Source organism: Somniosus microcephalus, chromosome 9 (genome assembly GCF_052327205.1).
Source record: "Somniosus microcephalus isolate GS21.2 chromosome 9, FLI_Smic_1.0, whole genome shotgun sequence".
Classification (NCBI taxonomy): domain Eukaryota; kingdom Metazoa; phylum Chordata; class Chondrichthyes; order Squaliformes; family Somniosidae; genus Somniosus; species Somniosus microcephalus.
In genome coordinates this window covers 225,927,149-225,950,399 of record NC_140995.1, presented here as the reverse complement: position 1 = coordinate 225,950,399, position 23,251 = coordinate 225,927,149, and the positions used below count along the sequence as shown (strand labels likewise).

The following is a 23,251-nucleotide window of genomic DNA, read 5'->3' as shown; positions in this document are numbered from 1 at the left end:
AGTATTCCATCACACTCCTGACTTGTGCCTTGTAGATGGTGGAAAGGCTTTGGGGAGTCAAGAGACGAGACACTCACTGCAAAATACCTAGCCTCTGACCGGCTCTTGTTGCCACAGTATTTATGTGGCTGGTCCAGTTAAGTTTCTGGTCAATGTTGACCCCCAGGATGATGATGTTGGGGGATTCGGTGATGGTAATGCTATTGAATGTCAAGTGGTGGTGGTTATATGCTCTCTTGTTGGAGATAGTCATTGCCTGGCACTTGTATGGCGCAAATGTTATTTGCCACTTATTAGCCCAAGCATGAATGTCATCCAGGTCTTGCTGCATGCGGGCATGGACTGCTTAATTATCTGAGGAGTTGCGAATGGAACTGAACACTGTGCAATCATTAGCAAACATCCCCACTTCTGACCTTATGATGGAGGGAAGGTCATTGATGAAGTAGCTGAAGATGGTTGGGCCAAGGACACTACCCTGAAGAACTCCTGCAGCAATGTCCTTTGGATGAGATGATTGGCCTCCAACAACCATCTCCCTTGGTGCTAGAGATGACTCCAGCCAGTGGAGTTTTTCCCCTGATTCCCATTGACTTCAGTTTTACAAGGGCTCCCTGATAGCACACGCAGTCAAATGCTGCCTTGATGTCAAGGGCAGTCACTCTTACCTCACCTCTGGAATTCAGCTCTTTACAGCCTTGGTCCAAACATGGAGCAGAGGTCTGGAACCGAGTGATCCTGGCGGAACCCCAACTGAGCATCGGTGAGCAGGTTATTGGTGAGTAAGTGCCGCTTGATAGCACTGTCGACAACACCTTCCATCACTTTGCTGACGACTGACAGTTGACTGATGGGGCGGTAATTGACCGGATTAGATTTGTGGACAGGACATACCTGGGCAGTTTTCCACATTGTCGGGTAGATGCCAGTGTTGTAGCAGTACTGGAACAGCTTGGCTAGAGGCGCCACTAGTTCTGGAGCACATGTTTTCAGCTCCACAGCCAGAATGTTGACGGGGCCCATAGCCTTTGCTGTATCCAGTACACTTCGCCATTTCTTGATATCACGTGGAGTGAATTAAATTGGCTGAAGACTGGCTTCTGTGATGATGGAGACCTCAGGAGGAGACCGAGATGGATCATCCACTCGACACTTCTGGTTGAAGATGGTTGCTAATGCTTCAGCCTTGTCTTTTGCACTCACATGCTGGGCTCTGCCAGCATCGAGGATGGGGATGTTCATGGAGCCACCTCTTCCAATCAATTGTTTAATTGTCCACCACTATCTTTCATGACTGGATGTGGCAGGACTGCAGAACTTTGATCTGATCAGTTGGTTGTGGGATCACTTAGCTCTGTCTATAGCATGCTGCTTCCATTGTTTAGCATGCATATAGTCCTGTGTTGCAGCTTCCCCAGGTTTGCAACTCATTTTTTTTTAGGTATGCCTGGTGCTGCTCCTAGCATGCTCCTCATTGAACCAGGGTTGGTCACCTGGCTTGTTGTTAATGGTACAGTGAGGGATATTCCGGGCCATGAGGTTACAGATTGTGGTGGCATACAAATCTGCTGCTGCCGATGGCCCACAGTGCCTCATAAAATCATAGAAAATTACAGCACGGAAGGAGGCCATTTCGGCCCATCGTGTCCGCGCCGGCCGACAAAGAGCTATCCAGCCTAATCCCACTTTCCAGCTCTTGGTCCGTAGCCCTGTAGGTTACGGCACTTCAAGTGCACATCCAAGTACTTTTTAAATGTAGTGAGGGTTGCTGCCTCTACCACCTTTTCAGGCAATGAGTTCCAGACCCCCACCACCCTCTGGGTGAAGAAATTTCCCCTCAAATCCCCTCTAAACCTCCTACCAATTACTTTAATCTATGTCCCCTGGTTGTTGACCCCTCTGCTAAAGGAAATAGGTCCTTCCTATCCACTTTATCTAGGCCCCTCAATTTTATACACCTCAATAAGGTCTCCCCTCAGCCTCCTCCGTTCCAAAGAAAACAAACCCAACCTATCCAATCTTTCCTTGTTGCTAAAATTCTCTACTCCCGGCAACATCCTCCTAAATCTCCTCCGTACCCTCTCTAGTGCAATCACATCTTTCCTGTAATGTGGTGACCAGAATTACACGCAGTACTCTAGCTGTGGCCTAACTAGTGTTTTATATAGTTGAAGCATAACCGCCCCCTGCTCTTGTATTCTATGTCACGGCTAATAAAGGCAGGTATTCCGTATGCCTTCTTAACCACCTTAGCTACTTGTCCTGCTACCGTCAGGGAGCTGTGGACCTGCACTCCAGAGTCCCTTTGTTCCTCTACACTTCTCAGTGTCCTACCATTTAATGTGTATTCCCTTGCCTTGTTAGCCCTCCCCAAATGCATTACCACTGTTATGTCCATGGATGCCCATTCCTGAGCTGCTAGATCTGTTCTGAATCTATCCCATTTAGCACATTGGTAGTGTCACACAACATGATGGAAGGTGACCTCAGTGTGAAGACGGGACTTCGTCTCCACAAGGACTGATGTATAGATTGTTAATAGCAAAGAACTATTGTAAAACTGCTGATGGTGTTACATTAAATTTATTTAATATCACTCCTATTTTCAAAATTGAATTTTGATTTTGCCTCCAAGACTTTTACCATCTACTCCTGTTCCCAGGAACAATCCTACCTCACATCAGGTTGTCCATCATCGTCCTGGTTTGGGACATGAACAGTATAATCCAATGTCACCATGTGAGGCTTGTTGTCTACATACAGCACAGAAGTGTTAATATCCCTGGTGAGGTCACTCTGGAAGACACAATTTGCAGAACGTTTATTCTTCTATACTGACTTTGCTGCTTGTGATTCTGTTCTTTGTCTGAATATGCAATAAAAACAGGACTAATACAAGCCATTCTCTGCCAATCATATTGGTGTGAATATCTTCTCATTGGTAACTCGTAACACAATGCAAAATGGGAAAATCAAATCAAATGGGACTTTTCCCCTCTGGCATCTGGGTTTGAACCAAGCCCAGACCAATGAGGTGAACATCCCCTAAATTGTTATTCTCTGTTAGAGGCCACAAGGCTCAAGCTGGTGCAGTAGGGCACCGTTGTTGTAGAGCAGGAGCTTTAGTTTGCAGATGTCTGTTCTATATCTGGCCTGGAAGTGCGTGATTTCTACAGTGGGCACTTCCAATGACAATGCATTCTGATCCTCAGCGTTAAGGTCCCTCGTCTTGATGAGCACAAAGGCCTCGAAAATCCACGGCCCTCCCAGTGTTGGAGCGAAGAGTTAAACTAAAGGAGGAAAAAGGTGCTGTGACCTGATGAGAATCTACAGTACAGAAGGAGGCCATTCGGCCCATCGTGCCTGTGCCAACTCTACGACAGAACTACCCAACTAGTCCCACCCACCTGCACTTTCCGATAGCCCTGCAAATTTTTCCTTTTCATATATATCTCCTGTTGCTATATGAATGTTGAATCTGCTTCCACCACCCATTCGGGCAATGCACTTCAGCTCATAATAACGGCGTAAAAATAATTTCTCCTCATCTCACCTCTGGTTCTTTTGCCAATTATATTACATGGTTCTATTGAGAGGGATTGTGTGCACATTTTCAAAAAAGGGTGACTGAGTGGTCTCAAGTAATTACAGGCCAGTTAGTCCAACATCTGTGGTAGGGCATCATTTGGAATCTTTAACTAAAGCTGAAATTACTAAGTGTCTAGATGAAGAGAAAATACTTAGGGGTGCAAATCCAGCACAGATTACAGAAAGGAAACTACATCGCAAACCTGATGGCACTTCTTAGAGGAGACGACAGATCTGGCGGATGGTGAAATGCAGTGGATGTGGTGTACATAGACATTCAGAAAACTTTTGATAAGGTACCATACAGGAAGCCATATGAGGAAACTAGGGTGTATAGTTTTAGGGGAAAGAGTAGCAAATTGGATCAAAAACAGGGGAGAGAGAGAGAATTAGGAATTAAGGAATGTTTCTTCAAAGTCAAGATGTAATGGTTAACCTATATAAAACCTTACTAAGACTACAGTTGGAGAACTATGTGCAATTTTGGGCTCCACAGTGTAGGAGGGATGTTGAGGCAATAGAGAGGGTACAGCTCAGATTCACTAAGTTGCTGCCTAGTATGAGGAAATAAAAATACAAAAAGACTTGAAAATTGGGGCTGATTTTACTAGCGCGAAGAGATTAAGGGGGGGGGCTTTGATAGGTGTTTAAAATTATGAAGGAATAGGTCAGGTAGATAGAAACAGACAGTTTCCAGGGTTTGAGTAGGATCTAGAACAGGGGGACATAGATACAAGATTAAATATAAGTGCAACATTATTTGGATACGAATGCCAAATATTATTGGAAACTCAGAAAACACTTAAAACAAATGCATAGCATCTTTGGACATAACACAGCCAAAACAAATGAATGGCGCCTTTGGACAGCTCCAGTTCTGTTGAAGTGAATTACCTTATAATAAATATTTTTGCCCTTCGGAGCATGGCCAGTTTCCAGGATAGCATCATAGTTCTGGTGGTCGATGATTAAAATCCCGCCTGGTTTCACCATGCTGGCAATATTTGTCAGCGCCAGCTTCTGTTCACTCTGGTCACCTGAATCAGAACAAAACTCAAGACAGTTCCAACTGGCCATTTATGAGTTACAAAGGGGATCATTTTAACCCCCCGAAAAAGGCGAGTTTGGGTCAGGTGGTAAGTTAAAATGTAAAAAAAAAAAAAATCTAAAACAGGAACCCAAACCGCCCACTTCCAGTTTGAATGAAGGCGGGACAAGGTGCAGGTGACCAATCCGCTCTCAAGAGGCAGGTTTGTCGTTGAAACCTTTTAAAAAGGAGGCTGCGTGCCTTCATTTTAACAGTGTTTCTATTTTTAACAAAAGTAAGCCGGGTTTCCCAGGACTCAGGGCAACCCGGCAGGTAAAAGGAGACAAGGGCCAGATCCCAGATCCATCAGACTAGTGTGCCAGGAGGAGCAGGAGCGTTTCCCATGGCCCAACAAGCTAACCTGCAACCCCCACCCACCACCCATCTCCCTACCGTTTCTTTGTCACAAAAGAATAAGAGGTCGGATAAAACTTTACCTTTTAAGTCTGGCAAATGTGCAAATGAATTTCCTAAACAAATAACAGCATCAAATCCATCACCGGGCTTCTGGATGTCCTTAGGCAATGTCAACCAGTTAGCTTCTTCAATCACTGCAAAGCAAAGCAAGGTGGTTTATGGGGATACTTAAAGAATCAAGGAGGGAGAATTATGAAATATAAATCACCAGGGTCAGATGCAGAAATGACGCAAGGAGCCAGTCTCGCCAACTCAATCATGCTCTGAAAGAAAGGAAGACATGGATTTATCAGGATGTCAAGGCCTTGGAGAGGGTGCAGAGCAGATTTACTAAAACAGTACCAGGGATGAGAGGCTTCAGTTATGTGAAGAGACTCAAAATTAGATGGGTGTAGTTAATACAGGAGGAGGACTGCGACAAAATACAGGAAGACATTAATAAAACTTGCAGGATAGGCATGCAATTGGAAATATAGATAAGTGTGAGCTGTTACATTTTAGTAGGGAGAATAAAGAAGGCCACATACTACTTGGAAAGTAAATGACTAAATGGGGTAGAGGAACAGAGAGATCTGAGGGGTACAGATACACAAATCAAAGTATCGACGCAGGTCCATAAGGCCATCAAAAAGGCAAACAAAGCACTGGAATTTATTATTGGAGGCACAGAACTGAAAAGCAGAGAAGTTGTGTTAAACTTGTATACAAGTGTGGTCTAACCACGGTTCGAGTACTGTGCACAGTTCTAGTCTTCATATTATAAAATGGATATGGAGAAGGAGCAAAAAGATTTACTAGAATGATACCAGAACCGAGAGGTTATACGTATCAGGAAAGAGTGAACTGGGACACTTAGAAACATAGGAGCAGGAGTAGGCCATTCGGCCCTTTGAGCCTGCTCCGCCATTCAATATGATCATGGCTGATCCTCTATCTCAATACAGGAAACTTTGTTATATCCAGCACCGACGGGACCGAGCTGTTGCCGATCTATCAAAACTGCCGGACATACAAATTTAATGTTGCAGCATATGGAGGTTTTCATCTCCGTATCTGACAACAAACACTGTTGCTTAGCAACAGCTTGTAAACAGTCGGCCCGTACATTGGAAGCGTCTCTGTAGCTTAGCAACAGCTTCAGAGAGACTTTCCAGAGCCCGACTGTTGAAAACAAAGCCACGAGAAGAAAAAAAAACTAACAAAACGGCTCCTGATTTCTGCCGGTAGATCGAGGTTTCCGGACATACAACCTCCAGAGTAACCAAAGTTTCCTGTACCATATTCCCGCTCTCTCCCCATACCCCTTGACGCCTTTTGCATCTAGAAATCTATCTATCTCCTTCTTAAATATATTCAGTGACTTGGCCTCCACAGCCTTCTGTGGTAGAGAATTCCACAGGTTCACCACCTTCGGAGTGAAGAACTTTCTCCTCATCTCAGTCCTAAATGTCCTACCCCATATCCTGAGACTGTGAACCCTCATTCTAGACCCCCCCCAGCCAGGGGAAACATCCTCCCTGCATCCAGTCTGTCTAGCCCTGTCAGAATTTTATACGTTTCAATGAGATCCCCTCTCATTCTTCTAAACTCTTGTGAATACAGGCCTAGTCGACCCAATCTCTCCTCATAAGACAGTCCTGCCATCCCAGGAATCAGTCTGGTGAACCTTTGCTGCACTCCCTCTATGGCAAGTATATCCTTTCTTAGGTAAGGAGACCAAAACTGCACACAGTACTCCAGGTGTGGTCTCATCAAGGCCCTGTATAACTGTAGTAAGACATCCTTGTTCCTGTACTCAAATTCTCTTGCAATGAAGACCAGCATACCATTTGCCTTCCTAACTGCTTGCTGCACCTGCATGTTTGCTTTCAGTGACTGGTGTACAAGGACACCCAGGTCCCTTTACATCAACATTTCCTAATCTATCACCATTTAAATAATACTCGGCCTTTCTGTTTTTCCTACTGTGTTTGCCCACTCACTCAACTTGTCTAAATCACCTTGAAGCCTTTTTGCATCCTCCTCACAACCCCACCTAGTTTCGTGTTGTCAGCAAACTTGGAAATATTACATTTGGTTCCCTCATCCAAATCATTGATATATATTGTGAATAGCTGGGGCCCAAGCACTGATCTCTGTGGTACCGCACTAGTCACCCCGAAAAGGACCCATTCATTCCTACTCTCTGTTTCCTGTCTGTTAACCAATTTTCAATCCATGCCAGTATATTACCCCAATCCCCTCGTATGGGTTGTGGGAGCCCGTAAAACCCTCCCGCCATAGGACTAACCACCCTAATGGCTGGTACGAAGATGGTTATGGTCACGGAAGGAGCGTTAATCGCGGCCAGAAATCCTTCCACCATTTCATACAGTTCCCCAAAGGGAACAGAGTGAAGACACGTACGACGACGACCCCAATCCCATGTGCTTTAATTTTGCACACTAACCTCTTATATGGGACTTTATCAAAGGCCTTCTGAAAATCCAAATACACAACATCCACTGGTTCTCCCTCATCTATTCTACCAGTTACATCCTCAAAAAACTCCAGTAGGTTTGTTAAACACGATTTCCCGTTCATAAATCCACGTTGACTTTGTCTAATCCCGTTGATATTTTCTAAATGTCCTGTTATCACATCCTTTATAATAGACTCTAGCATTTTCCCTACTACCTGTACTGATGTTAGGCTGACCAGTCTGTAGTTCCCCGTTTACTCGCTCCCCCCTTTTTTTTTTTTTAAATAGTGGGGTTACATTTGCCACCCTCCAATCTGCAGGAACTGTTCCATAATCTGTAGAATTTTGGAAGATGACAACCAATGCATCCATTATTTCCATGGCTACCTTTTTTAGTACTCGGATACAGATTATCAGGCCCTGGGGATTTCTCAGCTTTCAGTCCCATTAATTTCTCCAGCATTATTTTTTTTTACTAATACTAATGTCCTTTAATTCCTCCTTCTCACTAGACCCTTGGTTCCTTAGCATTTCTGGGAAGTTATTTGTGTCCTCTACTGTGAAGACAGAACCAAAGTATTTGCTTAATTGCTCAGCCATTTCCTTGTTCCCCATTATAAATTCTCCCGTTTCTGACTAAGGGACCTACATTTGTCCTCACTAATCTTTTTCTTTTTACATACTTGCAGAAGCTTTCACAGTCCGCTTTTATGTTCCTTGCAAGTTTTCCTCTCATACTCTATTTTTCCCCTCTGAATCAATCGCTTGGTCCTATTTTGCTGAATTCTAAACTGCTCCCAATCCTCAGGCTTGCTACTTTTTCTGGCAACTTTATATGACTCTTCTTTGGATCTAATACTATCCCTAATTTCTTTTGTTAGCCATGGTTGGGCCGCTTTTCCTTTTGCGTTTTTGCACCAGAAAAGAATGTATAACTGTTGTGAAAGAAGATGCATAAAAGTTAGCATAGAGTGGGGCTGCATGTTGGGGATTTGGCTCTTTACAAAAATGGACAGGAGAGGCAGTGCATAGCATTACCTCACAATCATGTGACGTAGGCTACAAGAGATATAATCAAAAACATAGACATGCAAATGTTGCAAGACAAGGGGGATGCTCAAGATGTGTAGCCGCCTAGAAACCAGACGGCCTAACAATATCCCAAGGACATTAAGTAGATCAGGAAGCAGACACGAAGTCAACGATTCTTGGGATTAGGACAAAGGGCCAGTAAACAAATGCTAATAAGAACAAAATGATGTTATAACGCAGAACATTCTAGAAGGTAGATGGGAACAATGTATAGCACATCAAACCTGTCTGCATAAATATCTACCAACTGCTGCAACAATTAGAAGAAGCTTGACTAAGGCGGGAGCAGGCTGTCTTCCCACTGGTGCGAATAAAGGCGGTTTGGACTCTCGATCTCAGACTTGTGTCGAGTGATTTGAAATTCCTCCACAACAACTGGCGTGGACAGCAGACAGAAGCATGTCAACCGCGTGAGTATGTTTAAAATAACCACGCATAGTTAGGACAAAGTAGAAGTCTGCTACGTGTCGGCTGCCTGAGATCCGAATCTGCAGGTCTGAACGAGATTCCACGCAACCTACGGATAACAACCCCAGGTGAAACGACTCGACTCCTACTAATACTGTTATCTAGATTGAATCGGTAGCGTAACGGTGCGAGGTCGGTATAAGTTGCAAGTGTCCGTCTCACTCGGGAGAGTCTTGGAAAAAGAGAGAGATACCTCCGACAACAAATAGCCATGGGGGAATGTTATCTAGATTGAATCAGTACACAGAGTAATGTTGCGAAAGGCGGTATATGTTGCAAGTATCTGTCTCACTCAGGAAGAGTCTAGGTAAAAAAAAAGGGAAGATACCTCTGACAACACAGAGCAACGTTGAAAAAGTCGGTATAAGTTGCAAATATCTGTCGCACTCGGAAATAGTCTTGGGGAAAAAAAAAAAAGGATGATACCTCTGACAACAAATAACCATGGGGGATAGGGAGATGGATTGGGGACCAGAAGGGTCCCTGACTGAATATGTGGCCAAAAAGAATAAGCCAGAATACTAGCAAGTAATTGGGATCCCAACCCTGTCCCTGCCAAACAAAGAGAATGATGGGAAGGCAAAAAGAAAAACAAAGAGAAGGCAGTGATAATAATAACCCGATCGTATTGCAAATAAAGTACGAGAACTGATGAATTCATAACAGCCCAGAAAAAGGAAAAATAATAAAGGATGTCGAAGGATTAGTACGAGCAAAAATGCCAGGAGATAAATGGGGGTAACAGAACAAAGGAGCATTGGCTAGTGAATATGGGGAAAGGAAATTCCAGATCGTCCAAGCACATTCAGGAATAGTGGCAGGCCTTACCAATGACAAGATAGCCTTTCTAAAAATGTTTAAGGAAGGGTTCGCCCCGCGGTGGACAGGACCCTATGAAGTGATAATGACCAGTGATACGTGTGCATGTGTGGATATGAATGGTAAAGGACAGGGGAAACACTGGTCCCAGCTTAAAAAATATAGTGCATAAGAAACTGCTTTAATAGATGGCCACTAACTCTTGGTGATGACCAAGACCACATTATGTTCCCACAGGTAAAACACCACGATGGAGTTACTACTGATATTTGGCATGGCTTTAACTTTAACCGGCAACACAGAGGGAGGCACGGGCATGCGCTGGTGTAACATCGGGACACTCGTACACCAAACACCAATAGAGCATTCCCTGCACAGAGGGGAAACCGGTCTGCCTCGAAGGCTGGAACAAGACCGAATGCCAGTGGTTGACCTGCTGGAAGAGGGGGGATACCACACGAGTGCTGACCCTACCCAGAAAACGAGCAGACACCCTGCAGGGGTGGAGCAGGAGAGAATTCCTGGTGGAACTAGTGCTGACCCTACCCGGAAAACCAGAAAACAAGCAGACACCCTGCAGGGGTGGAGTAGGAGAGAATCCCTGGTGGAACTAGTGCTGACCCTACCCGGAAAACGAGCAGACACCCTGCAGGGGTGGAGCAGGAGAGAATCCCTGGTGGAAGGCCTGCAAGCCAAACACAACAACTATCCCCAGCACCAAAAGGACGACTGGTATTAGTGGACAATGGCAGAATATATGATAACATGCGCCATGAGCTTGTATCAGTGGTATTGAACGTGTCAACAGTATATCCCCCAGCGTGGTGTAGCCCACAAGCCCAGCGGTTGTATAAAAAAATAGCCTGATACAAAATGTTATAGACCAAGCTACCCAGACGTCGGGAACGCGGAGAAGGAGGGTTAGAAGGAAAAGAAGTGTGCTAGGAGATGCGGGAGCAGTATCTAACACAGGGACATCACTAGTTAATGCCTTAGACATTGAGGCAGTAGACAGGGAACTCAAAAGTCTGAGTGAAAAACTGAAACAGGTATTGAAGCAGACAAACACTGAGGCTCAACAAGAGAGTCAGCTAGGGACCCAGATGGTGGTAACCCCATTGGGAACTACCCATATCCTTGAAGCAAAAGCAAAAACCACTAACCGTCTAATAAGTGCCATTGTGTATAATGAAGGGCAAACTAGGGCGGAAATGTCGTGTCACGCTTATGGGTCATGGATAACAGACCAAGTCCGTGCCAACATGAACCAGTTACATCAGGGGGAGGTTCCCAGCTGGATAAGCAACAAGAAATTGAAAGGCTTAGCCAGTAGCTCAGGTATGTCAATTACGAAGCCTGATCCGAGTATATCCTATGAAAACACAGTAACGTGCCCGCACCCAGTAGGAACTGGAGAACAGGCATGATGTGGATTCAATAAGACTACAAATTGTACTGTAGAAATCTCACAGGCCCAATACAAGCCAACTCGTGTTGCATACTGGGGCAGAGGGGAATACTGTGTGGCCACAAAAGAAACAGTACAGTTATGGGCCTCTCATGTGCCTAATCGACAATGCAAGCTTTTGCTTCTACCCCCGAACCCCTGTGACTATTGGGCCCCAGCAGTTAGTGGCAATATATATAAGAGACCACAAGTATCCCTCAATGCCACAGAAAACATTAAAGGGGAATTGTGAAATTACATAATACCTGAAGGACATAAAATCCCAGAACTCCCAGAGCACTTAACTGAGATTAACCACAAACCAGACAATATGGTTAAGCAGTATCACAAGTTACAGTGGGAAATCAAGAAAACTGAGAGGGAGATCAAAAACTAGGGCAACGCTCCATGGTATGAAACAATCTGGAATCGGGGCCTAATTGTGCAGGTACACCCTTGGATAAGAATATCTCACGTGCCTACAAGTGATAGTCATGATATACCTGTTATTAAACTGCTGTCGCAGATGTAGAAAGCAAAAGGTAGAGAGACTAGTAAGAGCCATGAAGAAGGTAGAAAGCGGGGAACATGGGAATCGATATCAGTTGTAAAGTAGCCATATGGCCACCTTGGGCCAGTGTGGCCAAGGGCCAAAAGGGGGAAAAAGATGCATAAAAGTTAGCGTAGAGTGGGGGTGCATGTTGGAGATTTGGCTCTTTACAAAAATGGTCAGGAGAGGCAGTGCATAGCATTACCTCACAATCACGTGACATAGGCTACAAGAGATATAATCAAAAACATAGACTTGCAAATGTTGCAAACAAAGGGGATGCTCAAGATGTGTAGCCGGCCTAGAAACCAGACGGCCTAACAATATCCCAAGGACATTAAGTAGATCAGGAAGCAGACACGAAGTCAACGATTCTTGGGATTAGGACAAAGGGCCAGTAAACAAATGCTAATAAGAACAAAATGATGTTATAACGCAGAACATTCTAGAAGGTAGATGGGAACAATGTATAGCACATCAAACTGTCTGCATAAATATCTACCAACTGCTGCAACAATTAGAAGAAGCTTGACTAAGGCGGGAGCAGGCTGTCTTCCCACCGGTGCGAATAAAGGCGGTTTGGACTCTCGATCTCAGACTCGTGTCGAGTGATTTGAAATTCCTCCACAACAACTGGCGTAGTCAGCAGGATCTCGCAGCGGACAGCAGACGGAAGCGTGTCAACCGCGTGAGTATGTTTAAAATAACCACGCATAGTTAGGACAAAGTAGAAGTCTGCTACGTGTCGGCTGCCTGAGATCCGAATCTGCAGGTCTGAACGAGATTCCACGCAACCTACGGATAACAACCCCAGGTGAAACGACTCGACTCTTACTAATACTGTTATCTAGATTGAATCGGTAGCGTAACGGTGCGAGGTCGGTATAAGTTGCAAGTGTCCGTCTCACTCGGGAGAGTCTTGGAAAAAGAGAGATACCTCCGACAACAAATAGCCATGGGGGAATGTTATCTAGATTGAATCAGTACACACAGTAATGTTGCGAAAGGCGGTATATGTTGCAAGTCATAGAGAGTCATAGAGTAATACAGCACGGATACAGGCCCTTCGGCCCATCGTGTCCACGCCGGCCATCAAGCCCTGTCTAATCTAATCCCATATTCCAGCACTTGGTCCGTAGCCTTGTACGCTATGGCATTTCAAGTGCTCATCCAAATGCTTCTTAAATGTTGTGAGGGTTTCTGCCTCCACAACCCTTTCAGGCAGTGAGTTCCAGACTCCAACCACCCTCTGGGTGAAAAAGTTCTTTCTCAAATCCCCTCTAAACCTCCTGCCCTTTACCTTGAATCTATGCCCCCTAGTTATTGACCCCTCTACTAAGGGAAAAAGCTCCTCAGCATCCATCCTATCTATGCCCCTCATAATTTTATACACCTCAATCATGTCCCCCCTCAGCCTCCTCTGCTCCAAGGAAAACAAACCCAATCTGCCCAGTCTCTCTTCATAGCTGAAGCGCTCCAGCCCTGGTAACATCCTGGTGAACCTCCTCTGCACCCTCTCTAACGCGATCACATCCTTCCTGTAGTGTGGCGACCAAAACTGCACACAGTATTCCAGCTGTGGCCTAACCAGTGTTTTATACAGCTCCATCATAACCTCCTTGCTCTTATATTCAATGCCTCGGCTAATGAAGGCAAGTCTCCCATATGCCTTTTTTACCACCTTATCCACCTGTTCCGCCGCCTTCAGGGATCTGTGTACTTGCACACCTAGATCCCTCTGACCCTCCGTCTTGCCTAGGGTCTTTCCATTCATTGTGTATTCCCTTGCCTTGTTAGTCCCCCCAAAGTGCATCACCTCGCACTTTTCCGGGTTAAATTCCATTTGCCACTGTTCCGCCCATCTGACCAACCCATCTATATCGTCCTGCAGACTGAGGCTACCCTCCTCGCTATTTACCACCCTACCAATTTTTGTATCATCCGCGAACTTACTGATCATACCTTTTACATTCATATCCAAGTCATTAATGTAGACCACAAACAGCAAGGGACCCAGCACCGATCCCTGTGGTACCCCACTGGCCACAGGCTTCCAGTCACAAAAACAACCTTCGACCATCACCCTCTGCCTTCTGCCACTAAGCCAGTTTTGTATCCAATGTGCCAAGGCACCCTGGATTCCATGGGCTCTTACCTTCTTGACCAGTCTCCTGTGCGGGACTTTATCGAAGGCCTTACTGAAATCCATGTATACCACATCCACTGCGTTACCCTCATCCACACACCTAGTCACCCCCTCAAAAAATTCAATCAAATTAGTCAGACATGATCTTCCCTTGACAAAGCCATGTTGACTATCCCTGATTAATCCTTGCCTCTCCAAGTGGAGACAAATTTTGTCCCTCAGAATTTTTTCCAATAATTTTCCTACCACTGATGTTAGGCTCACTGGCCTGTAGTTCCCCGGTTTTTCCCTACTACCCTTCATGAATAATGGTACTACATTAGCGGTTCTCCAGTCCTCTGGCACATCCCCTGTGGCCAGAGAGGTCCTGAATATATGTGTTAGAGCCCCCGCAATCTCTTCCTTTGCCTCACACAGCAGCCTGGGATACATTTCATCCGGGCCTGGGGATTTATCCATTTTTAGGCCAGCTAAAACCGCCAATACCTCCTCCCTCTCGATGTTAATATGTTCGAGCATATCACAGTCCCCCCGCCCTATTTCTATGTCTCACTCAGGAAGAGTCTAGGTAAAAAAAAAGGGAAGATACCTCTGACTACACAGAGTAATGTTGCGAAAGGCGGTATATGTTGCAAGTATCTGTCTCACTCAGGAAGAGTCTAGGTAAAAAAAAAAGGGAAGATAACTCTGACAACACAGAGCAACGTTGCAAAAGTCGGTATAAGTTGCAAATATCTGTCTCACTCGGAAAGAGCCTTGGGGAAAAAAAAATGATACCTCTGACAACAAATAACCATGGGGGATAGGGAGATGGATTGGGGACCAGAAGGGTCCCTGACTGAATATGTGGCCAAAAAGAATAAGCCAGAATGCTAGCAAGTAATTGGGATCCCAACCCTGTCCCTGCCAAACAAAGAGAATGATGGGAAGGCAAAAAGAAAAACAAAGAGAAGGCAGTGATAATAATAACCCGATCGTATTGCAAATAAAGTACGAGAACTGATGAATTCATAACAGCCCAGAAAAAGGAAAAATAATAAGGATGGTCGAAGGATTAGTACGAGCAAAAATGCCAGAAGATAAATGGGGGTAACAGAACAAAGGAGCATTGGCTAGTGAATATGGGGAAAGGAAATTCCAGATCGTCCAAGCACATTCAGGAATAGTGGCAGGCCTTACCAATGACAAGATAGCCTTTCTAAAAATGTTTAAGGAAGGGTTCGCCCCGCGGTGGACAGGACCCTATGAAGTGATAATGACCAGTGATACGTGTGCATGTGTGGATATGAATGGTAAAGGACAGGGGAAACACTGGTCCCAGCTTAAAAAATATAGTGCATAAGAAACTGCTTTAATAGATGGCCACTAACTCTTGGTGATGACCAAGACCACATTATGTTCCCACAGGTAAAACACCACGATGGAGTTACTACTGATATTTGGCATGGCTTTAACTTTAACCGGCAACACAGAGGGAGGCACGGGCATGCGCTGGTGTAACATCGGGACACTCGTACACCAAACACCAATAGAGCATTCCCTGCACAGAGGGGAAACCGGTCTGCCTCGAAGGCTGGAACAAGACCGAATGCCAGTGGTTGACCTGCTGGAAGAGGGGGGATACCACACGAGTGCTGACCCTACCCAGAAAACGAGCAGACACCCTGCAGGGGTGGAGTAGGAGAGAATCCCTGGTGGAACTAGTGCTGACCCTACCCGGAAAACAAGCAGACACCCTGCAGGGGTGGAGTAGGAGAAAATCCCTGGTGGAAGGCCTGCAAGCCAAACACAACAACTATCCCCAGCACCAAAAGGGCGACTGGTATTAGTGGACAATGGCAGAATATATGATAACATAAGAACATAAGAAATAGGAGCAGGAGTAGGCCAATCGGCCCCTCGAGCCTGCTCCGCCATTCAATAAGATCATGGCTGATCTGATCCTAACCGCCAATCCACTATCACAGAACCATCTCCTGAATCTAACAGAATTAGACACACGAAATAGGAGCAGGATCAGGCTACACGCCCCCTGGGCCCGCTCCGCTACCCACAGGGCCATGACCGATCCGAACCTAGACTCATGTCCAAATTCCTGCCCGCTCCCCGTAACCCTTAATTCCCTTTACTTCTAGGAAACTGTCTATTTCTGTTTTAAATTTATGTAATGATGTAGCTTCTACAGCTTTTTGGGGCAGCATATTCCATGGACCTACCACCCTCTGAGTGAAGTAGTTCCACCTCATCTCAGTTTTGAAAGAGCAGCCCCTTATTCTAAGACTATGCCCCCTAGTTCTAGTTTCACCCATCATCGGGAACATCTTCCCCGCATCCACCCGATCCAACCCTTTCACAATCTTATATGTTTCAATAAGATCGCCTCTCATTCTTTTGAGCTCCAATGAGTAGAGTCCCAATCTACTCAACCTCTCCTCATATGTCCATCCCCTCATCCCCGGGATTAACCGAGTGAACCTTCTTTGTACTGACTAGAGAGCAAGTATGTCCTTTCTTAAGTATGGACACCAAAACTGTACGCAGTATTCCAGGTGCGGTCTCACCAATACCTTGTACAACTGAAGCAATACCTCCCTATTTTTATATTCTATCCCCCTAGCAATGAAAGCCAACATTCCATTGGCCTTCTTAATCACTTGCTGCACCTGCATACTAACCTTTTGAGTTTCGTGCACCAGGACCCCCAGATCCCTTTGTACTTCAGTACTTTCCAGTTTCTTGCCATTAAGATAATAACTTGCTCTACGATTTTTCCTGCCAAAGTGCATAACCTCACACTTTCCAGTATTGTATTCCATCTGCCAAATCTCTGCCCACTTACTTAGCCTGTCGATGTCCCCTTGAAGGTTTTTTATGTCCTCCTCACTCACTACTTTCCCCCCCATCTTAGTATCATCTGCAAACTTTGATATGTTACACTCGGTCCCCTCCTCCAAATCGTTAATATAGATTGTAAAGAGTTGGGGACCCAGCACTGACCCCTGCGGAACACCACTAGTTACTGATTGCCAGTCTGAGAATGAACCATTTATCCCAACTCTCTGCCTTCTGTTAGATAGCCAATCCTCTATCCATGCCAGAATATTACCCCCAATCCCGTGATTTTTTATCTTAAGCAATAATCTTTTGTGTGGCACCTTGTCAAATGCCTTTTGGAAGTCTAAATATACTACGTCCACTGGTTCCCCTTTATCCACCCTATACGTTACTTCCTCAAAGAACTCCAGCAAATTTGTCAAACATGACTTCCCCTTCATAAAACCATGCTGACTTTGTCCTATTAAATGATGATTACCCAAATGTCCTGTTACTGTCTCCTTAATAATGGACTCCAAAATTTTACCTACTACAGATGTTAGGCTAACCGGTCTTTAGTTTCCAGCCTTCTGTCTACTTCCCTTTTTAAATAAGGGTGTTACATTAGCAGTTTTCCAGTCTGCTGGGACCATTGCAGAGTCCAGGGAGTTTTGGAAAATTATTACCAATGCATCCACAATCCCTACCGCCACTTCCCTCAAGACCCTAGGATGTAAGCCATCAGGTCCAGGTGATTTATCCGCCTTGAGTCCCATTATTTTACCGAGTACCACTTCCTTAGTGATTTTGATTGTGTTTAGCTCCTCCCCCCCTTTAGCCCCCTGTTTGTCCAGTGTTGGGATATTCTTAGTGTCTTCTACTGTAAAGACTGATGTAAAATATTCATTCAGTGTTTTTGCCATCTCCATATTTCCCATCATTAATTTCCCGGTCTCATCCTCTAAGGGACCAACATTTACTTTAGCCACCCTTTTTCTTTTTATATAACTATAAAAACTCTTACTATCTGTTTTTATATTTTTTGCTAATTTACTTTCATAATCTATCTTCCCTTTCTTAATCAATCTTTTTGTTATTTTTTGCTGTCTTTTAAAGTTTTCCCAATCCTCTATCCTCCCACTAGATTTGGCTACCTTATATGCCCTTGTTTTTAGTCGAATACTATCCTTAATTTCTTTACTTAGCCACGGATGGCTGTCTTTTCTTTTACACCCTTTTCTTCTCAGTGGAATATATATTTTTTGGAAGTTGTAAAATAACTCCTTAAATGTACACCACTGATCATGTATCATCTTACCCTTTAATCTATTTTCCCAATCCACTCTACTCAATTCTGCTCTCATACCTTCATAGTCTCCTTTATTCAAGCTTAGCATGCTTGTTTGAGATCCAACCTTCTCACCCTCTAATTGAATATGGAATTCAACCATGTTATGGTCACTCATTCCAAGGGGAACCTTTACTAGGACATTTTTAATTAATCCTGTCTCGTTACACAGGACCAGATCTAAGGTTGCCTGCCCCCTGGTCGGTTCCGTTACATACTGCTCAAGAAACCCATCCCTAATACACTCAATGAACTCATCCTCAAGGCAGCCCTGCCCAATTTGATTTGCCCAATTAACATGCGCCATGAGCTTGTATCAGTGGTATTGAATGTGTCAACAGTATATCCTCCAGCGTGGTGTAGCCCACAAGCCCAGCGGTTGTATAAAAAAATAGTCTGATACAAAATGTTATAGACCAAGCTACCCAGACGTCGGGAACGCGGAGAAGGAGGGTTAGAAGGAAAAGAAGTGTGCTAGGAGATGCGGGAGCAGTATCTAACACAGGGACATCACTAGTTAATGCCTTAGACATCGAGGCAGTAGACAGGGAACTCAAAAGTCTGAGTGAAAAACTGAAACAGGTATTGAAGCAGACAAACACTGAGGCTCAACAAGAGAGTCAGCTAGGGACCCAGATGGTGGTAACCCCATTGGGAATTACCCATATCCTTGAAGCAAAAGCAAAAACCACTAACCGTCTAATAAATGCCATTGTGTATAATGAAGGGCAAACTAGGGCGGAAATGTCGTGTCACGCTTATGGGTCATGGATAACAGACCAAGTCCGTGCCAACATGAACCAGTTACATCAGGGGGAGGTTCCCAGCTGGATAAGCAACAAGAAATTGAAAGACTTGGCCAGTAGCTCAGGTATGTCAATTACGAAGCCTGATCCGAGTATATCCTATGAAAACACAGTAACGTGCCCGCACCCAGTAGGGACTGGAGAACAGGCATGATGTGGATTCAATAAGACTACAAATTGTACTGTAGAAATCTCACAGGCCCAATACAAGCCAACTCGTGTTGCATACTGGGGCAGAGGGGAATACTGTGTGGCCACAAAAGAAACAGTAGTTATGGGCCTCTCATGTGCCTAATCGACAATGCAAGCTTTTGCTTCTACCCCCGAACCCCTGTGACTATTGGGCCCCAGCAGTTAGTGGCAATATATATATATAAGAGACCACAAGTATCCCTCAATGCCACAGAAAACATTAAAGGGGAATTGTGAAATTACATAATACCTGAAGGACATAAAATCCCAGAACTCCCAGAGCACTTAACTGAGATTAACCACAAACCAGACAATATGGTTAAGCAGTATCACAAGTTACAGTGGGAAATCAAGAAAACTGAGAGGGAGATCAAAAACTAGGGCAACGCTCCATGGTATGAAACAATCTGGAATCGGGGCCTAATTGTGCAGGTACACCCTTGGATAAGAATATCTCACATGCCTACAAGTGATAGTCATGATATACCTGTTATTAAACTGCTGTCGCAGATGTAGAAAGCAAAAGGTAGAGAGACTAGTAAGAGCCATGAAGAAGGCAGAAAGCGGGGAACATGGGAATCGATATCAGTTGTAAAGTAGCCATATGGCCACCTTGGGCCAGTGTGGCCAAGGGCCAAAAGGGGGAAAAAGATGCATAAAAGTTAGCGTAGAGTGGGGGTGCATGTTGGAGATTTGGCTCTGTACAAAAATGAACAGGAGAGGCAGTGCATAGCATTACCTCACATAATCACGTGACGTAGGCTACAAGAGATATAATCAAAAACATAGACATGCAAATGTTGCAAGACAAAAGGGGATGCTCAAGATGTGTAGCCGGCCTAGAAACCAGATGGCCTAACAATATCCCAAGGACATTAAGTAGATCAGGAAGCAGACACGAAGTCAACGATTCTTGGGATTAGGACAAAGGGCCTGTAAACAAATGCTAATAAGAACGAAATGATGTTATAACGCAGAACATTCTAGAAGGTAGGCGGGAACAATGTATAGCACATCAAACTGTCTGCATAAATATCTACCAACTGCTGCAACAATTAGAAGAAGCTTGACTAAGGCAGGAGCAGGCTGTCTTCCCACCGGTGCGAATAAAGGCTGATTGGACTCTCGGTCTCAGACTTGTGTTGAGTGATTTGAAATTACTCCACAACAGTTGCAATTCATGCATTCATTCCTTAAATGTTAGCCACCTATCCACCATCATGCTTTTTAATGAAGCTCCCCAATCTATCATAGCCAACTCCCTCCTCATACCTTCGTAGTTTCCTTTGTATAGATTTAGGACCCTAGTTTCGGATTGGACTACTTCACTTTCCATCTTAATGAAGAATTCTATTATGTTATGTCACTTTTCCCTGAAGGACCCGCACAATAATATTATTAATTAACTCCTTCTCATTGCACAATACCCAGTCTAGGATAGCCTGTTCCCTCGTTGGCTCAACGTACTGGTCTAAAAAACCATCTCATACACACTCCAGGAATTCATCCTCCACAGTATTATTGCTAATTTGGTTTGGCCAGTCTATAGATTAAAGTCACCCATGATTACTGTAGTACCCTTGTTACATGCATCTCTAATTTCCAGTTGGATGTTGTCCCCTACATTACCACTATTGTTTGGAGGCCTATAGACAACTCCCACCAATGTTTTCTGCCCCTTGGTGCTTCTTAGCTCCACCCCACCTCCTTTTCCTTTTTGCCTGTCCTTCCTAAATATCGAATATCCTTGGATATTCAGCTCTCAGCCTTGGTCACTATGCAGCCGTGTCTCCGTAATCGCAATTATATCGTATCCATTTTCACTGTTAATTCATCTACCTAATTATGAATGCTTCGCGCATTCCGATACAGTGCCTTTCGATTTGTCTTTTAACATTTTTTTGTACTATGGCCCCATTTGTCTTGCCATCTTTTCTTACCCGGACCCTATTTGTTAGTGCACTCTTTTGTTTGTACTCTCTACCCTTCCTGACACAATCTGGTTATCCTTACCCCAATCACTTTCCTGCACTGCTTCCTTGTCTTTTCTCTTTAGCGTTCTAGATTTCTCTCCACCAGGACCGCGCCCCCCCCCCCCCCCGCCTTATTTAGTTTAACGCCCTATCTACCTGCCTAGTTATTCAATTCGCTAGAACTCTGGTCCCAGCATGGTTCAGCTGTAATCCGTCCCAACAGAACAGCTCTCTTTCCCCAGTACTGGTGCCAGTGCCCCATGAATCGAAACCCACTTCTCCCACACCAATCTTTGAGCCACGCATTCATCTCCCTGATCCTATTGACCCTATGCCAATTTGCTCGTGGCTCCGGTAATAATCCAGAGATTGTGACCTTTGTGGTGCTTTTCTCTAGAAAAGAGAAGATGGAGGGGTGACCTGTTAGAGGTCTTCAAGATTCTGAAACAGTTTGATAGGGTAGATAGAGAAGATGTTTCCACTTGCCGGCGAGACCAGAACTAGGGGCCATAAATACAAGATCATCACTAATAAATCTGAGGCCATTCAGGAGAAACTTCTTTACCCAGAGAGTGGTTAGATTGTGGAACTCGATTCTACAAGGAGCAGTTGAGGCGAATAGAATAGATGCATTTCAGGGGAAGCTCGATAAACACATGAAGGAGAAAGGAATAGAAGTTTATGTTGATAGGGTTAGATGAAGAAGGATGGGAGGAGGCTCGTGTGGAGCATAAACATTGGCATAGACCTTATGGGCCGAATGGCCCGTTTCTGTGCTGTAAATTCTATGAAGATTCGAGAAGCTGGGATTGTTCTCCTTAGAGCAAAGATGGTTAAAGGGAGATTTAATTGTTCTAAATTATGATGGATTTGAGAAACTGTTTCCACAGGCAGGAGAGTCGGTAACCAGAGGACACCGATTTAAGATAATTGGCAAAAGAGCCAGAGGGGAAAAGGGGAATTGTGTTATGGTCTGGAATGCACTGCCTGAAAGGGTGGTGGAAGCAGATTTAATAAAATCTTTCAAAAGGGAATTGGATATACACTTGAACAAGACAAATGTGCTGGGCTATGGGGAAAGAGCAGGGAGAATGGGACTAATTGGATAGCTCATTAAAAGAGGCAGCACAGACACAATGGTCTGGATAGTCTCCTGTGCTCGATGGGGGAGAAATTGGGTGCCTGTGCACCTCCCATTAGCGCCTCCAGGGGGCGATAACGGGGCGCTAACCACTTACCTGCCGGGCGCGGCGAGAATATCGTCTCCCGCTAAATTCGGCGGGAGGTTTGCGGCGGTGGTATGGCATTGCGCCCCAATATCCTTCGCCCAGAGATCGTGACGTCATCGGCGTGCGCATCACTCTCGTGGCCCCCCGGATCCGAACTTCGGTTTCGCCCCTGCAGTATCGCCGGGCGACAACACCGGCAGCTGCAGGAGGCGTTCATCGCGAGGCCCGGCACTTCAGAGGCGATACTTAAAGGCGAGATAGGGAATAAAATAATCAAATGCTCATTGTGTGTGTTTTTTCCCCCCCATTTTCTCATTTTTTCCTCCAGCGCTCGATCAGCCCGGCACTCTGCTGCAGTGCATCAGGCTGATCGAGCTGGATCACGGCTGCTGTCGGGGACCAGGTAAGTTTGCCTCTCGCAGAGCCTGCAGTGATGGCCCTTCCCTTTAATGGAGGGAAGGAGCCTTCCAGCGCGGCAGGGCTGCACGGCCCAGTGCGCAGCGCTGCTCACCTACCGCCCCACCTGCTGCCTGTTGCAGGATGGAAGTGGAGCGCTTGATTTAGCGTTCCACTTCCTTCCTGGAGCGCAAAACCAATTTTTTTTTTAAAAAAGTCGAGACACATTAGCGCCTGGTGCTAATTTTTTCAACTTTAAAGAGTTAGCTCCCCAAACAGGGCTATAATGAATTTCTCCCCCTGTGATTCTTTCACAACCTCAGTATTGTTTGCTGACGAAACAAAGCTAGGTGGGAAAGTAAGCTGTGAGGAGGACACAAAGAGCCTGCAAAGGGATGAAGGCAGGTTAAGTGAATGG

At 45.0% G+C, this 23,251-nt stretch overlaps 1 protein-coding gene across 1 annotated transcript in view; it reads right to left on the bottom strand.

Annotated features, from left to right (window-relative positions):
* The window catches only part of gnmt (glycine N-methyltransferase), a 59,462-nt gene that overhangs the window by 9,425 nt on the left and 26,786 nt on the right, over positions 1-23,251 (bottom strand). Inside the window, exons 3-5 of the mRNA XM_085997948.1 lie at positions 5,113-5,226; positions 4,483-4,625; positions 2,675-2,796 (exon numbers count right to left, since the gene is read on the bottom strand). Of these exons, the coding sequence (XP_085854074.1) occupies positions 2,675-2,796; positions 4,483-4,625; positions 5,113-5,226 (379 nt within the window). The remainder of the gene's footprint in view (positions 1-2,674; positions 2,797-4,482; positions 4,626-5,112; positions 5,227-23,251) is intronic.